The following is a 17,894-nucleotide window of genomic DNA, read 5'->3' on the forward strand; positions in this document are numbered from 1 at the left end:
TCAAGTGACATCAAGGCCCAGCAGTAGACTTAAGTGTCAATAAAGTTAGTTTAACAGTAATAATAAATAAAGTTATCTTTAAAATGAATCACTCAAGTGACATCAAGGCCCAACATTAGACTTAAGTGTCAATAAAATAAATCTAGTTGTGTGTGTTGTTTTTGTCTCATGCAAACTTTGCTTTAATTCTACTTTTTTCTATCTAATCATAAGAAATCATAGTCAGTCAGAGAGATTCATTAAACAGGAAAAGCAGGTTTCCTGGAAAAAGAGGAAGTTTCCAGCCTGCAGATTTATAAAAATAGCTGAGACTATTTCTTAGTTTAAAGCATGAAAGTTTTAAAGAATGAAATCTAAACATTATTAGTAATTGGATAAGATTCAAAGTAAAATACTTATATTAATATTGGTTTAATTGTAATGATACTTACACTTACATTTGTGAGAACACTTACAAGAAAAACAAGTAACTGTAACTTTAGTAGTAAATAATTAGAATCATGTATTATTCTTGGTTTCTTTTCAGAAAAACATCTGTAATAACTCACATTAAGATTATAATAAATATAATTAATAAGTTATAGTTATAAAATTATAAATGAATGCTAAATCAGAGAAGCTAAAGAAAATAAATGTGATATAAATGTGATTTTGACATTGAACTTGAAATGGTGTAAAAGGTTGTAAAACTGCAATTAAACATCACTGATATGTTGGAGGTAGATGGTAGGTGAAAGGTGACAGGAAGGGAAAAAGGGGAACTAACAGGAGAGCAGAGATGATCAGCACCTTATAAGGAAACAGGAGGTTGAGCAGCCCTGAGACATTGGCACAGACATCATGACATGATGTCTCTTAAGACAGTGACGGATATGAGATCATCTGTCTAAGCAGACAGATAAACCCTATATAAGGTGGGTGCAAAAGAGGAACCTTTTGTTGGATCCTCCGGGCAGCTTCGAGCCAAGATCGAGATGGACAAAAAACTCTGCAGCTGAAGAAGAGCCGGGGCCACGGAGCCGGAGACTGTCCTGCACATGGAGACCAACCCGTCTGGCCCACAATCTGTGGCTTCGAATCGCACTTCTCTCATCGGCTGGGTTCTGACCCCAAAGACAAAGATGAAGACAAAGACAAGGAAGAAGAACTGGTGCCTTTTTTCCTGCCAGCACCAAGTCCTGTGTGACCTCAGCATCCATGCGGAGAGGAGGCTCATCAGACCTGCGGAGATCCTGGCCTTCATCGATCAACATCTTCCTCCTGCTGCCACACCTTCTTCATCATCAAGCCAGGTCTGGGGTTCGAGACGCCAAACTCCGTCCGTCTCTCTCAAAGGTTCCCTTTTTTAGTTCTCAGTGTCAGCAGTAGGGAAAGATAGACTAGATGATTGATTTTACTTATTTGATTATTTCTGCTACTGAATTAAGCTGTACTGACCCTTGCAAAAATGCCTTACTAATAAAATATTTAGCATAAAGAAAATCTAAAAGATGTTGTGGACATTCAGTTAATGAGTCACCTTAAAGTTCTTTGATGGTTGTAAAATAGCTGTGATGTTTGATTCTGGAGAGGAAGAAGTGGAAAATGTTTTTAGGTTGCTGGTAGCCCATATTTAAAACCTCATCCTTGGGACTCGCCCGAGTCACTAAAACCTACCTGGTTCAATAACAAATGCAAGTTGCAAAATAGAGAACGAGCGACCGTTAACAGGTGTGCTCTGTGAAACTAGTTGGCTGTAGGCTGCTCAGTCTGGCTAATTCACAGGGGGAAGAAGGGTGGGACACCTGGATGTAGGCCGTCAGATAACCAGGCGAATCGTTTCTCGAAACCAGCTTAAACAGAGTTTACTTCGGTTCTGGACAGGGTAAATCCCAGCAGATTTAGGAAACTCAACGGACCCGTTAGACGGAGAGCTGGTAGCACATCTCCCCTCTCAGAAGAGGAAGTACGAGAGTGAGAGAGTAGAGACAGAAAGGAGGGGGGGGGTGTTGCGCAACAACAATGTGCAGACACATGGTCAAATAGACGAGTAAACTCAAAATAAAAGGGCAAAACTACATCTGGCACTCAGACTCTAACATCTTTCGAGCGTGATGTGTGCCTACACATGCACACCAGTCTGTGGGTGTTTAACGGTGTGGAACAGATGGAGATGGAGGGATTACGTAAGCCTCTGAACTACGTGTAAAAAGAAGCCACACCAGTAGAAGCATGTCCTCCCGTCCCATGATATATATTATTTCTTCTAAGTGCTCTCTGATCCCATTTCTCTCCATTTTCAATATGTAGCAGATTTCTCCCTGTTTTAAGACAACTTTCATGGCTCATTTTTACTTTGTTTATTCTATCAAAGCACTGCTCTGATCATTGAGTCTATTTGTTTGCATATGAAGTGTTCCAAGATAAGAGTCGTTGGAATATTGTACAGTTTGACAAAAAAAAAAAAATGTTCTGGACATCAATATGAAAGCATGTTGCTGTTTCTCCTACGTTTTTACTTGCAGTCGTTTTGTTGCAGAAAACACTGATTTGTGCAATGAGTCCATTTCAAATTTTATCAGCTTGCTCTATATACAGTAGATCTGATTTACAATGCAATCTCACAGCACAGAGTTTTGTGTTCAGACTTCCTGGTATGAGTTTGAATGGTCTCGGAGCTTTTTTCCTAGGTACTTTTGTCAATGAACCTGTGTGGTGGTTCATTGTGCCAAAATAAAAGCAGAGATTTGTAATACACAGTCTAATTCAACAACAAAGTAGAAACAAACTAAAAGTATTTCTTTAAAAATAACAACCGTTAAGCATGTACTAAAATATATTTTTCATTAACTCCATCCACGTTTCTGTATTAAAACTGTTTTCCCCCGTTGGTCTGACGTTTTATTCTACTCCTAAAAGTCACATTTTCATTAGGTGAATGAAAAAATTAAGTAGAAATAAATGTAGTAGTAGTAGTAGAAAGAAAGACTAAGGAGGATTGGGGATTGAAAAAAACCCCAATCCATTGGTTACTGAAACAAATGAATTTTTCAATGATATTCAAATGTATTGAAGATGAATCTAAGCTGCTGCAGAAACTGAGGTTTTACTGTTGGGCCAAAGTTCGGATTACAGTGGAGGAAAACTGTAAGCCCAGACACTCACTCTCACATTTTCTACTTTGACTAGAGGTTAATAGTTGGACAAAGCCAGATCCTGCTTGTGCTAACTGCTTAGCAGCCAAAAGACGAATGTTAGCTAAAGTGAACAGTCTTACTCTGTAGTGAGAACTTAAGTCCATAACTAAACCTCTGAGATTACTATCACTATATAACCTCATTTTAGCATCTAAACCTTTTTCATCAGTCTGTGGATCAGGTTCAGTCTGATCACATCCTTTGTAAAGGTAAAAATGCTGCATTGTGAAGAGTGACAATGCCTTACCCTAACCTTAGGTCAAAACTACCAGTCAACTTCTGTTGCAACAGCTTTAACTCTGCAGTTATGATGTGTTCCTTTATTTTTGGTAGTCATCTTTGGATGATATATTATTTAACTTTTCATAAATAAGTCAAAACACTCAACCACTGATAGTTGATGTGAATGATACTGATCATCTTATTGAGGTCAAAACAATTAGCCCCCCCATGAAATTTTAAGTTTCTGTTTTTCAAAAAAAAAAAAAAAGTATTGTTAAACAGATCAATATTTTTTAATACACATTTCCCATACACCTTACCCAGTTAAAATTATTAGCCCCTCTGATGCTAACAGTCCCTTGAGTGTGCTTTTGCTGGATGATGCAGTTGTTTATCATAGATTGTAAGACGTCTTTGGCAAAGTTTTCAAGCTTCTCCAGATTTGATGGTTTTCTCTCTGGACCCAGATTTTCAATGGGATAGAGGTCAGGGCTTTGTGTAGGACAGTTAATAACACTCCCCTTTGTTTTCTAGCAGTAACTCTTCACCGGCTTTGATTGAATGTTTTGGGTTATTGTCATGTTGGATGGCAAAGTCTCAACCCAGACCCAGTTTTGCTGCTAACTGCTTGAAATCTACTTTCAAACTCTTGACATATCTTTATTTCGTCATTTCTTCAACCTTGATAAGATTCCCAGTTCCAGATCCACTGAAGCATCACCACAGCATGAAACTCCACCACCATGTCTAACAGTGGGGACAGTGTTCTTTGGGTCATACACCTCTCCCTTCTTTCTCCAAACTCAAAATCTCTACCTTGGTCCAGTATGCATAATGTTTCTCCAGATTGTCCTTAGGTTTGAAGGTGTCTTTTCTGTAGAAGTGGAGTTTTTCTTGGCCTGCATCCTTGCAGTCTACTTCTATTCAGGGTTCTAGCGACTGTCTTATTGGACACTACAGTTCCTGACTTGACTGGATCAGTAACTAGTGTTCTGGGAGCCTTTCTAGGTCTGTGGTCTCAAACTGCATTCCTCTAGGGCTAGAGTTCTGCAGCTTTTAGATGTGCTCCTTCTCCTACACTCTTGAATTAAATGATGAAACCGCTTCACTATCACGCAGTACAGCTCTACATAGCTCTGCTAATTAGCTAATATTGGAGCCAGGTGTGCAGAAGCAGTGAGACATCTAAATGTTGCAGGAGACCGGCTCTTGAGGACAGGAGTTTGAGACCCCTGTTCTAGGGTCTTTGGACTCTAGCTTTCTTTCCAGAGACTTTGAAACCTTTCACTTCCTATCTCTGCCACACTGTTTGCTGCACTGTGCAGTTCTCTTTGAACTTCTTGATGGTATTTCTCACTCCACTTCTTGACACTTGGAAGTGCTGTGATAGCGTATATTCACTGTGATATGTATATCTTTCTCCTTCTTTGTGAGCTTCAACAATTTATTTTCTCAAGTCTAAACTGAATTCTTTTATTTTTGGTATGATGCTTTCTCAAGTCAGAACTCAAACCCTGAATGAGGATTTTATACTGTGTGTAAAGTGTAGGACAACCCTTAGTTTTACCTCAATAAAAACTAATGCTTGGAAACGCTGTATTGAAAAATCATTGTTCAAGAGCACTTGAGAAATTTTTGAACAACAAAAAAACAACAACTTAAGATTCCACAAGAGGGCTAATAATTGTGACTTAATTCAGAACCATTTTATATTTGCTATAGATATAAAAAAAATTACTTTACAATAACTCCAAAAGTCATGAACATCAAACTGTTGGATGTTTTACTTAAAATCTGTATTACTAATATGGCTCTTCTAGCTTTCATCCATCCATCCATCCATTTTCTTACACCCTTGTCCCTAGTGGGGTCATGAGTGGTGCTGGTGCCTATCTCCAGCGAGACATTTTGGGCGAGAGGCAGGGTTCACCCTGGACAGGTCGCCAGTCCATTGCAGTCTTCTAGCTTGATAAATCATAAAAAAAATTATAATCACATCCACAAATACCACTCAGTTACAAGGATGTTGCTTTATCTATCTTTGTAGCTACTCCTATCGACCTCATAAAGACACTTGCGCTTTCGGAGGACATGGAGGGCGTGTCACTGGAGGCAGGGCTGTGCACCAGCAGGAAGGGCCGAGCAGAGACTGACCTTTCCTTTAAGATCAACAAGAAGATTCAGCTGAGCGCGCCCACCAAGCAACTCTTTCCAGGTTAAGTTTTGATAAAACTCAATGCGATTCTTTTATTGATGTAAAAATAAAACCATTTACATAATTGTGTTTTTTCCCTTTCCCGCCCACCAGACTTGCCGTTTCCTGTGGATTTCTCACTCATGACGACGGTCAAAGCTGTGAAAGGCTCACAAGTCTTTCTTCTCTCCCTGTATGACACGCAGGTATGAACTGGAAATGCTAATGCAAAATTTATACTGAAACATAGTTAATTACCAGTTCTAGATAGATGCAGTTAGAACTGTTTGAGTCTTTAATCCAATAGCACTCTGATTTGACAAAAGTACTAAATTTTGTATAGAACCATATGTAGAAGTTAAGACAAATCTCGTTCTAGCAAAACTTTTAACAGCTAATAACAACAGATTAGATATATTTCATTAAAAGTGTTATTTCTCAGGGCACACAGCAGCTGGGTTTGGAGCTTGCTCGTTCTCCTGTTTTTCTGTATGAGGATCACGAGGGTCAGCCAACTCCTGAACTTTATCCCACCTTCAGAAAAATCAACTTGGCTGATGGCAAGTGGGTAACTACACAGACACCTTCATACAAACACTTTTGTTTTTGCTTGTGTTTGATTTCTGTGTACATCAACACAATAACAAGAAATATTCAAATCAATTAAAACAAATGCCAGAGTTAGCCAGCAGATTATTACAGAAAGGGAAAAAAATCACAAAAAAACAGTAAAAAGAAACAGTACAAATGAATTTTTTGCATGCAAGGTATAAGATGGCGAGACATCCTTCTTATGTTTGTCTTCAGGTGGCACAGAATTGCCTACAGTGTGGAGGGCCAGTCAGTGACTCTATACTTAGACTGTGAAAAGGTGGAGACTCTGGACCTGCTCAGAGGTCCTGATCCCCACGTCAGCACTGATGGAGTCATTGTGTTTGGAACCCGTCTGCTGGACGAGGAGGTGTTTGAGGTGAGTCTCCACTGCTTTTTCCAGATGTTAAAAATAGAAATGTTAAAATTGTGGTGAACTACGTTGTCATCTCTCAATGATTTCCCCATAAAACGACCTAAACCCAGAAGGTCGGGGTGCCTGGACAGTATGTTAACAGCCCAACATATTTTGGTATTAAAAATGTTAAGTTGGCAACAAATGTAAAAATATTACTGGATAATTATTTTACTGGAAAACATTGTTGACAAAACTTAAACATACAACTACTGTATATGTCATCTTCAAAAGGACAAAAAAATAATACAGTTGACGTAAATAATATCAATTTTTGCACTTCTGCTAAATCCGATTCAGTAATCAGTCAGTGGACCATAAAACACAATGTGATGCTGGTCACATTTAGAGTATAAAAGCACTAAGCAGCTCCTTTATTTGTTTATTTGTTGGGCCCCTGAGCCTTCAGGGGCCCAACAAATACTGACCACATTTCTAAAATTTAAAAATTTGTCTTAGCGCTTTATTCAACACAACATAGCAAAACTTTGCAACATAGGAGCAATGGTTCTGTCACCAAAAGTTCACAATCTTTCCGTCTCCTGCTGCTTCTTACTATTGTTAGTGAGCGAGACTTGAAGATGCTTGGACAGTTCTGCCTCAGGCTAAGAGAAGCTGACCTCAAAGAGCTCTGTGAAGGGAGACCATGATGAATGGCATACCTCACTCAATTTAGAGAGGCCAGGGCACCTTCCTGATGCAAGGCATGGGGGAAGGGTAGGAGAAGCTTGACTGGGTTCCACCATCTGCATGGAGAGAAGTCATCATGTCTATATTGTTTTGGGTTATTCCTCATTAACTTTGTTTCCAAGAACTCAAACTTTCTTGTTATCTTTTTAGTGGTCTTGAAACATTTGCTAAAATTATGTTAGAATGTTCTTTCCTGATCAAGAACATACCAGAAGTGTTGTATCCTTTCACACATGTTAGATAAATCTCCTGTAGCAGCCGTTCGGAGGAACCTATGCTTGCTCATACATGCGCCGTCTACCGTGTCTTAAGAAAGTATTCACCCCCCTGGCATTTTTGGTATTTTGTTACATTACAACCTGTATTAGATTTTTAAAAATTTATATTATACATGATGCATCTGCACAAAATATATTGTGTTGGTGAAGTGAATTAAGATAAAGTGCATATATCTAAGCACTTTTAAAGGTCCACTATTATACTACCTTGAACTAGCTAGGATAGGTCTGTGGCTTTACAGAACTGGTTCAGCACATTTAATACACAAAATCATTCTCAGATATTCAGTTGCGTTTTGAGATCTTTAAGGAATGCACTGTTTTAGGACTAAGTCACAGTTATGCAAATGAGCTGCTGTTGGTCAAGTTTTTTCAACTCAGTGTTTACTTTAGCACCTCAGACATGTGAAAATGGCTACAAACAGATGCACAGTGGTACAACCATACATCTTTGACCCAGAAGCAGAACAAGCGGAGCCTCCTGAATGATCATCAAACCACCACTAGTGAAGGATGAAACACTGCGGATCTGTTGGAGATTTGTTATTAATTCACACTCTGAGGATGCTTTGGGGTGTGAGCTATGATGTGAAGTCAAGCAGCTGACATCAGCACAATAATTCAGCACAAAGACCATTTTGTTTATCTGCAAATGCAACCTTTTTTTAAATATATATTTATAAAATTAAAGGAGTAACACCTCTCTCAACATGTAAGAAAAAAACCCCAAATCAAACAATATTGGTAATATCTGCGAGTCTGATGTTTTCACAAACATCTCGGTCTAGTCAAGTCTTTCTCAAACTGTGGTTCTGGGAGCAGTGGTGGTCTGCAGGTGCCCATATTTACGTTGGGCTATCTATAGTCTGAAAGAAAATGCCAAAGCAACTGAAGCCTACAATTCTGTTATTATGCTTCTAAAATACAAATAGCCCTAAAATGGTTTATTAGAGCACACAACACTTGTATTAATTAACTCTTTTGATTTCCAAGCTTAAAATCCATACTTTTAGATTTTGAAAATAACTCAAAACTCCCTGAGTAAACTTGTTTTATTGTGGCCAGTCACATTTACAAAGGAGCAACACCCTTTACATCAGGAGGAACGAAGACAGTGAGTTAAGAGACTAATATTTACAGTTCAGGTTATATATATTAAGATGTTGTGTTGTTTTGGGAGCAATTTTAAATTAGGTGGTTTGTAAGTGTTTGTTAAGTGGGGTAAGTTGTCTGGTTGTAACTGCATAATTAATTTATTTGTCAAATAATTTATTAAAAAAACAGACATAAAGACTCATCTCTACACCACCCTCCAGTGGTGGTAGGGATGAAATGCAGCTTCCCTAACCACCTGCTTTGCTTCCTGAAGGTGCAGCAACATTTTAATATGAATATTTACCTTTTGAGCTCATCAGCAGATATTTTAGACATTGACACAGTTGAACGTGAGAGACCTCTCAGCTGTTTATTCCTTTAGGATGTTTACGTATGGCGTTGGTGGTTTTTTATTGATTGCAGCCTGAAGTGATATTCACAGCCATGAGGTGCAGACGGTGACCTTGTGTGATGTCAGGTGGGACATCTGCAGTGCAGCTCTTTGCTGTATTTGGCCCGGGCTCCTCATGTATGTGCACGTGTAAAACAAAGAGCAGAGGAGATGTCTGTTCTGTGGAAGCATTGTGCTGGCGCCACCAGAGACTCCAGCTCTGGAGACGATTAACTGCAGAGCGACAATAAAAACAGCATGTTGTGCTACTTTGATCTGACTATATGAACACAACTAGTGATAAATACATGACGGACATGTGCATGTACCTTTTATTTTATTAATACCACGCTGCTTAGTGTGGACCACTATAGACATCTATTCTGTCTGCATTCCTTAAGTTTCTTTTCATCTGTTTTGTTTGCTTGTTTGTTTGTTTGTTTTGAACAGGGACAAATCCAGCAACTTCTTCTTGTGGCTGATCCTCGAGCAGCAGAGACCTACTGCAGAGACTACATCCCAGACTGCGACGCACCCTTACCCTATGACAGCATTTTCATCGAGACTGAAGAGGTAAGGTTATGCACTACATTCAAAAGGCACGCTAAGAAAATGTTGTTTTACATCGAAAATACTCAGAAACATTTGACCACATAAATAGTCTGAATTATCTCCCCCATCCTTTATCTATCTGGCTTTGTCTTGAATCAAAGCTCACAACCCGCCGACTCCTAGGAAAACTTTCTAATCATTTCCTTCTGCTGCTGTTTGATTCACCATCTGGCTTACAACTCAACACATATTTTTTATTTGGCTTAACGTTTTGTCTCAGGCTCTTCTAGAACTGAAGTTCACCAAAATAGTCACCGTAAGACATAAATCGGATGTGTTAATTTAACAAGATTTATCTGAATTTTTATTATTTTTTTTACAACGTTTTGTTTCCAGTCAGGTTTGGGCCTGTTGCTCACAACAGTTCTGTTTATTGTTCTGTCCAGAAAAGAAAAATATATAAAAATGTTGGGTAAACAAACAAACACAAGGCTGCTGAAAGTTGCCAAACAGTGTTAACGTTTTGTCTGGAATGCTTAACTCATGTTAGTGAACAGCATAAAGCCAACTTTATAACAGCGACATAATTAGCATAAATGTAAAATCATGAAGTTAGGTTTAGTTATAGAGATATAAAGAGTAGATTGGACATCGAACAAACAGGGATGGTTGAGCTTTGTGTCCTTTAGTTTCATTGTTATTTGGTCTTTAGGAAGAGGGAACACCAAAGAAACGAGTAGCAGAAGAATTTGACTACAGCGTCTTCTATGATGATATCTCAGTGTCCACCGTGACAGCAGGTCCTAATGTCACCGAGTACGAGGTGAGACTCGGTAACCGCCAGTGATTTCTGTTTCCATGGTTGACGTCTTCTTATCCTTCGTAATTTGTTCATCTGTCAATGTGTTGCACAGTTCATAGAGTACGAAGACTATGACAACACAACAAACTATTACCATGCCAACGAGTACGAGGAGTACGACGAAGAATACGACGAACGCTACGGACCTGCAGAGAGAGAACAGGAGTACCTGCTGAACACGCAGGTGGTGTAAAAGGCTTTATTCTTTTAAGCATAAAATAAAATAAAATAATTAATCATGTACAATTATGATGTTTGTATCTCTGTCACATATTTTAAATTAGAATTTACCAGAAAAAGGACAGAAAGGAGAGCCTGGCTATTTGGGGCTGGTAAGAAAACCACACAATCAAAAACAGGATTACTGATTCGCTTCTTAAACAATTTGATCAGTAGGTAAAAATGCTTCATTTACAAAAATATTATGATTTTCTGTTTAGATTGCTGAATTAGGATTTTATACAATCCAATAATATTAACCTGTTATAACCTCCAGCCATCACACAGACACAATGTGTTTCCATTCCTTGGAATTATGATCCAAGTCAAATATTAAATGTATCTATTTTTCATTTCTGAAATTGACAAAGGATTCCCATTCCCATATAACAGTCTAAACCTAACTCAATACTTTCTCAACTATTAGCAACTGCCAAACAATAATGCTTTTCACACTTTATATTGAAATGTATTTTCCACTTCCAGATTTCTTTTTTGCCACACAGAAATAGAGAGACTTCTCTCTGTCATGTTTTAACACTGGACAGAGAGAAACTGTAAATATAAGATGTGCTACTCATCTCACAGTTATGGTGTTACTAAAGAAAGAAAGTCATTCAAGCTCAAATTGGAAAGGTGTTGCCTTTAGCCTTTCATTTTCAAAACCTCTCCAATATGGGTGAGTTAAAACTACTCTGCAAAGAAGAGTTGGCCAAACTTCTTCCATAGTGAGGTAACAAACTATTGAGTTCCTGTAAATGGTGACAACAGTCGGTGCTTCAGACGGAGGCACAACTATTCAACAGGTTTAGATGGCAAATACTTTTTTACACAAATCCTAGTGGTCTGCAGAGGATTAGCTTTAATAAATGAAATTGTTATTTAATAACTGCAGTTTGGATAAATTTTGGACGTACTGGTCAGATATTACAATTGGTCTGATGACAGAATATTTTAGTGTGGCAAAAAAGCAAATTTTGTGAAGGGGAATCGTGTTTTACAGACGTTTATGTGGTGAATTGTACTGTAACCTAAAGAAACATAAAAAACCTTTTGTTTTGGTGATTTTTTTTTTCTTTTTTTACAGGGAACTCAGATTACAGGACCGTATGGACCTCCAGGACCTGAGGTTAGTGAAGCTAACTGGGCAACTTGGAACTAGAAACATGTTTTTTGTTTGGGTACAGTACCTCTTTATTCAGGTGCACATTTAACCTCAACAGCTGAAAATGTAGAATATATATTTTTAGAATAAACAGCATCATTTCAAACTGAGTGTTGTTTATGATGATGTGCAGGGAGCTCCGGGGCCTCCGGGAATCACTGGACCAGTGGGACCTCGAGGAGATCCTGGAGAGCTGGTTAGGTCTACCTTCTGTGTGCTCAAAGCCTGACTCGACAGACTGATGTCTCTTCAGATGTGACTTCATCTCTCTCTTTGCTGTTAGGGTCCTCCAGGGCGGCCGGGCCTTAGTGGTGCTGATGGGATCCCAGGTCCCCCAGGAAACATAATGCTCATACCGGTAACAGGCTGCGTTCCCAGAACGCTGCAGCCGAGCTGCTGCGACTCTGCTGCTATTAACTTACAGAAGAGCCTGAGGGCAAATGGAAAAGTTTCAGAGTTGTTACTGAAAAATGTGACTCTTGGAGATTTAAAGTAAACTAGCTGTTTGCTTTTTAGGCTTTACAACAACGGCGACTCATTATTTAATCATATTTAGTGGTATATGATTTCATTACGATAATCTGATTACATTTTTTATTATCAGGACAAGTTTAATAGTTCTAAATTTATGTAATCCTACCTTTTTCAATACTGTGTTAAGGCAGCGCATTGTGTTCCTTCCCTCATATATTCCTTTGTTTTGTTTTATTTTATTCCACTGTTGACAGTACGTACCTATCAAATCATGGCTGACAGTGGGATTAAATGGCCACTAGGAGGAGTGTTGATTTTTATTTTTTTTTCCTGATCTTCAGTTCCAGTCAGGTGGTGATCCGAGGACAGGAGCTGTCGTTTCTGCACAGGAGGCTCAGGCTCAGGCCATCCTGCAACAGACAAAGGTACACAAACATAGTATTATATTGCGTCAAGCACAACTAATTTAAATCAGTTATTTTCCAGGATTAATATAAATAAGTCTCTTTTCCAGCTGGCCATGAAGGGCCCTCCTGGCCCACTGGGTCTCAGAGGCAGACCCGGACCACTGGTAAGTTACCCTGCAAATGTTGATTTGTTGTAGTGCTTTCACTGTTAGCTTTATGAACAAGACATGTATTAAAGTCACTTTAGATGAATTTAGATATTTATACATTCATAAAGTAGAAGATCTACTGAAGGATGACTGACCCGTGTCACATTTTTTCCCTTTAATTCTACTTTAGTTTCTCAAGGTACATTCTTAGCCAAACTTTAAAAAGACTTTCAGAAAACTTGAAAAACTGTTGATAAACGGTAAAGGTATAAAATAATAGAGAAGAAAAATTAAAAAAATAGAATGAGTCCTTTTTATTCTGTAAGATTAAACATAGAATGCAATGTAGGACATGCAAACATTTATCTCCCCTTCAGCAAACAAGCATCCATGTGTTGGATACACATGACAACAACGTCATCACTCTGCATTTTGACAGGAGTTTGACCCGTTTACACCTCAGACATGTAGAATGGTTCTGTCAATGATGAACTGATCCAAAAAGCTGTGCATCAGAGAGTGTTTAGGGAAAATTAGAAATTTTATCTTTAATAAAAAAGGTGAGATTTGACACTGATACGTGAACATCTCTGATTATTTAATGGGTGACCAAATTTCTTCATATAAAAATATACACTTTATTTCTTGTGTGGATTTAAAAAAAAATGTTAGTAAATATTTGTAACTTGTAATACAACTTGCTTTTTGTGTTAAAAAATGTGATAAAAGAAAAACTTGAACTAGTTTTTGGAGGTGGCAGTGACTCAGGATGTAACAGGTGGGTTGCAGGTTTGAACCCCGCTCCATTATTTGCGTTGCTGCTAGTAGTGGTCAAAGGGCCCAGTGCTGCAGATAGTCTGATAGTCTGAGTGACTGTAGAGTAAAGTACTTTGGAGTCTTTGGACTTGGCAAAGCATAATGCAAATGTTGGCCAATTATCATTTTTGTGTTCTATAGGGTACATCAGGGCCTCCAGGGCTGAAAGGGAGCAGTGGTGAAATGGGACCACCTGTAAGTTTACCTTTGTTGTCATTTCAGTTGTACCAGCTACAGTTTTTTTATATCTCATATCATACTCTCTCATTTTCCTCTCTCAGGGTCCTGTAGGACTGCCAGGTATTCCAGGTCAGAATGGAAGACCTGGAAAACGGGTGAGGATATTTAATGTGCTGCATCTTTTGTTGTTATCAATATCATCTTCCAATGAGTTGTTGTAAAGTTTTGCCTCAAATTACATGTAGTTCATTGATATACATGATTCTTATTAGGGTCGGGGAGGTTCAGACGGGGGCCGTGGTGCGATAGGAGAAACTGGAGCAAAGGTAAATTAATGTCACAGACACACATTTCCTTTCCTTCTTGTTCTGCTTCCGCAAAGTATGGACTTACTCCTGTTCTTTTCCTGCCAGGGAGATCGAGGCTTTGATGGCTTACCTGGCCTGCCAGGAAATAAAGGACACAAGGTACGCAGACGGGGATGAACGAATTCGGGACATCAAATCCACAATTCAATTATCTTTCTATAATGTTTTGTCAGGGAGACAGGGGGAAGCCAGGACCCCTAGGTCCTCCAGGAGAGCTGGGAGAAAAGGTAGGTAGCCATGCCAGAAATAAGTATTTGTAATTTTGATGTTTTTGCTATGGGAGCAAGAATGAGTTTGTTTGTATTTATCTATATATTTACAGGGCTCTCAGGGGCCATCTGGGCCAAGAGGACAACCAGGTGATTCTGTGAGTGTTTATGTTTCAACTTTCAATTTTCATCAGTTTCATGAATAGTTTGATTATGGGACATTTGCATGGTCTTTATACTTGCATATAATTCTTTCAATGGATGAATCTGGCACTTTAGGTATGTGGAATATGTATCCATAGATAAACCAGACTTGTTGAGTTCCACAAGTCTCAAAATCTCTTCATGGTATCTTGACTGATTTATTTTTGTTTTCTGGTGTCACACAACGCATTCTGTTTGATGCACTGACTGAAATTTCATTCACAGATGTGCCTCCATCAGATAAAGCATCATCATCATGATCTGAGCTTTCCCACATTAAGGGAAGAGTCATCAAAGTGTAAACTTCTGCCTTTAGAGAAAACTATTAAGCAATTTTCTCTGCATTTAGTTAATAAAAAAAAATCGGCAAACCTAACTGACCTAAAAAACCCCGAAAACTTTTAGTCTAAATCTTTTCAAACGGTGGTCCTCAGACCACTGGTGGTTAATGGGCGCCCCCTAGTGATCCACGAGGTACTGCATGCAAACAACTTCATTTACCATTACGTGAGCTTAAAATGCGATGCTACAGATAGCTACCACATGACTGTGTTTAAAAATAATAATGGATAAATGGTCCGAAGATATCAATAGAAAGTTTCTCATGGTGAGTTCAGAAACTTTTGATTTTGAACACCATTATGATACACAGTATGCCACACAGGCATGCAGAATTGGGTCTGTGGCTGTGCTGAACGGGATGACTGTGACGCCCCACGCCGACTAGTCCTAAAATAAAATAATTTAGAAAATGTTTGCTTTTTCCAAGGCAACGCCAAGTCTGTTTTTCTTTTATTGTGCTTATAAATTACAAATAGCCCTAAAGCGTCGTTAGTACACACAACACTTGTAATAAAAAACTGTTTTGATTGGAAAACTTAGAATCTACACTTTCAGAATCTGTAAATAACTCAAAATGCTCCACATTAAGTCTGTTTTTCCGTTTAGCTATGGGAGGTAATCAATTTTCTTTCAGAAAAGCATAACACCTGTCTGCATTTCCCCACCTTGTGTAACTTCCATGTGTATTTCAAGGGTCCCAGAGGCCTGACTGGCCCTAGAGGTCGTCCTGGAAACTCAGGCTTGATGGTAAGTGTAAAATACTTGCATGCTAGTTTAGCATATGCTCTACATGAGATTTACTTTTACACACACTGAACTGTCTCACAAACAACAGGCCCTGGTTACTGGGATTACATGTTCAGCTTCAGTGAGTCTCTGCAGTCAAGCATCAATAATCTCTGGGCTGCACCTTCTAATCACAATGTTAAAGCAGTTCTTGGATTCTTAACAGCATATATGTACAATCCTTACCTCATTGAAAAAATGACTGCTTACTCGCCTGAAGTGGTTTCTTCAGTTGTGTGTGTCTGATTTGTGTGCTTGTTGCAACATGAGTTAAGCACTTGTCAGCATCAGTGAACATCTTTTCATTTGTATATTTTACAGACACAGTTTGGATTTTGATTTAGGAAGCGGTAATGAACTTAAGCTGGGAACAAGCACATCTAAACCAGAGGCTCTGATAAACATTTTTGGTTTAATTCTGTTCATTTTCAATTAGGGCTTGAAAGCCACCTATTAAAAAGTACCAGGCAATGCAGTAAAATCTTGTATGGGAAGGTTGATTATTCTGAAAACCCATCATCAGGAAATGGGCTCTCTGTGTTTCAGGATATTCAGCCGAAAATGTTTGTTTTTGTTTAAATCCCTTGCTGTGTCTCCTCAAAGGGCATTCGTGGAACTGATGGGGTCCAAGGTTCAAAAGGCAACATAGTAAGTAAAGTAAAATATGTGACCCTAAAGGTGCTGGATTAGTTCACGACTTTTACATGAATAATTGTCTGCCACAGGGACCACCAGGAGAAACTGGAGCACCCGGTCAGCAAGGCAACCCTGGAATTGTTGTATGTGCTAAAATGAAGCATGCTGAAAATGAACTCCATGGCTTAGTTTTAAGACTAACGTGATATTGCATCTGCAGGGTTTTCCTGGCCCTCAGGGGCTCGTAGGACTACCAGGAGAGAAGGTAAGTGAGCTTTAGCTGGTGATTTTTTTTCTTTAGGATAAGATCTCTTGATGGACAATTTCTCACTGTCTGGCAGGGACCTCAAGGGAAGAAAGGGATGCAGGGCTTACCTGGAAATGATGGGCCTCCAGTACGTACAGATTTCATGTTCCATATTTAGGGTCTGTCCCAGAAAACCTGCTCAGCCTGTAGGCGGGGCGGTTCTCCAGTGGCCCGCCGTGTTGTTGTTAAAGATGTTAAACGTTGAACGGAAATGTGAAAATATGGCCAAGAATGAATGTTTTTGCAAGACATTATAGGTAATACTTAAACATCAGCTACAGACTCTTCAAAAAATATAGCTAAAATAAATAAAAAAGTTTTTGCACTTCAGTTAAAACCTGATTAAGTAGTTAGCCAATGAGTGCTAAAACAAGCTGGTCACATTCAAGAGTTAAATAAAATGAAATAAATAATGATAGGTAAGTATTTGTAGGTTTAATAATATTCTTAGGGTACAAAATTCAAGTATTTGAATTTACAATATGTTTTACAATAAGTAAAAAAAAAAAAACAGGTTTACAATAAGTTTTGTTGTGTTTTCCTAAATCTTCCAGTTTTGTTTAGCAATGTCTGCTGCTGGTGCAGCATTTTAGTTGCTTCTTATCCAAGTGATTTAAGTATTTGCAGGAAGTATTCTGATTGGCTGTCGGGGTGGCTCATTTAGTTGCTGACACAGACAAAACGAAAAAAAAAAATTCTAAATGCAAACGAGACACATTTTCCTTTATACACAAAGACATGCTCAAGTTGGTGGCACAAACATAACATTATATGCAGAAGGTTGCTTTACAGCGTGCTGACATCCACCCATGCTAGCTAGTACTGCCTCATCTAGAAATCCACAGCTCCAGTAATGTAAACATCAGCTCAGTGGCGCCCTCTCCCTGCAGCGAGCAGGTGAACAAGCACGCTCATTTTCCCCTCTGCTGCTCAGTCTTCAGAAAAAGAAAGTGTCCAATGATTTTTGTGGCCTTTACCCATGACTTGTCGTTTTATTTGATTAAGTTGTTAGCATGTAGGTTGAAAAATGCAGCGGTTATGGAACTCAAATTATTAATAAAAGACTCCTGACTTCAAACTCCCTTCCTTAGTGTTTGCATGCATACCATAATATGTTGCCACTGCACTTTTAACCATTATACCAAAGACACTCTTTAACCCGCTTT

General features: G+C 38.7%; 1 protein-coding gene across 1 annotated transcript in view; it reads left to right on the forward strand.

Annotated features, from left to right (window-relative positions):
• The window catches only part of LOC114143896 (collagen alpha-1(XI) chain-like), a 66,189-nt gene that overhangs the window by 25,266 nt on the left and 23,029 nt on the right, over positions 1–17,894 (forward strand). Inside the window, exons 2-25 of the mRNA XM_028016285.1 lie at positions 5,446–5,613; positions 5,707–5,798; positions 6,035–6,156; positions 6,400–6,562; positions 9,503–9,625; positions 10,317–10,427; positions 10,519–10,650; positions 10,751–10,798; positions 11,773–11,814; positions 11,984–12,046; positions 12,134–12,208; positions 12,666–12,749; positions 12,839–12,895; positions 13,838–13,891; positions 13,978–14,031; positions 14,149–14,202; positions 14,290–14,343; positions 14,418–14,471; positions 14,567–14,611; positions 15,693–15,746; positions 16,389–16,433; positions 16,511–16,564; positions 16,642–16,686; positions 16,763–16,816. Of these exons, the coding sequence (XP_027872086.1) occupies positions 5,446–5,613; positions 5,707–5,798; positions 6,035–6,156; positions 6,400–6,562; positions 9,503–9,625; positions 10,317–10,427; positions 10,519–10,650; positions 10,751–10,798; positions 11,773–11,814; positions 11,984–12,046; positions 12,134–12,208; positions 12,666–12,749; positions 12,839–12,895; positions 13,838–13,891; positions 13,978–14,031; positions 14,149–14,202; positions 14,290–14,343; positions 14,418–14,471; positions 14,567–14,611; positions 15,693–15,746; positions 16,389–16,433; positions 16,511–16,564; positions 16,642–16,686; positions 16,763–16,816 (1,847 nt within the window). The remainder of the gene's footprint in view (positions 1–5,445; positions 5,614–5,706; positions 5,799–6,034; positions 6,157–6,399; positions 6,563–9,502; positions 9,626–10,316; positions 10,428–10,518; positions 10,651–10,750; positions 10,799–11,772; positions 11,815–11,983; positions 12,047–12,133; positions 12,209–12,665; positions 12,750–12,838; positions 12,896–13,837; positions 13,892–13,977; positions 14,032–14,148; positions 14,203–14,289; positions 14,344–14,417; positions 14,472–14,566; positions 14,612–15,692; positions 15,747–16,388; positions 16,434–16,510; positions 16,565–16,641; positions 16,687–16,762; positions 16,817–17,894) is intronic.

The sequence above is a fragment of the Xiphophorus couchianus genome, chromosome 5 (genome assembly GCF_001444195.1).
Source record: "Xiphophorus couchianus chromosome 5, X_couchianus-1.0, whole genome shotgun sequence".
Classification (NCBI taxonomy): Eukaryota; Metazoa; Chordata; class Actinopteri; order Cyprinodontiformes; family Poeciliidae; genus Xiphophorus; species Xiphophorus couchianus.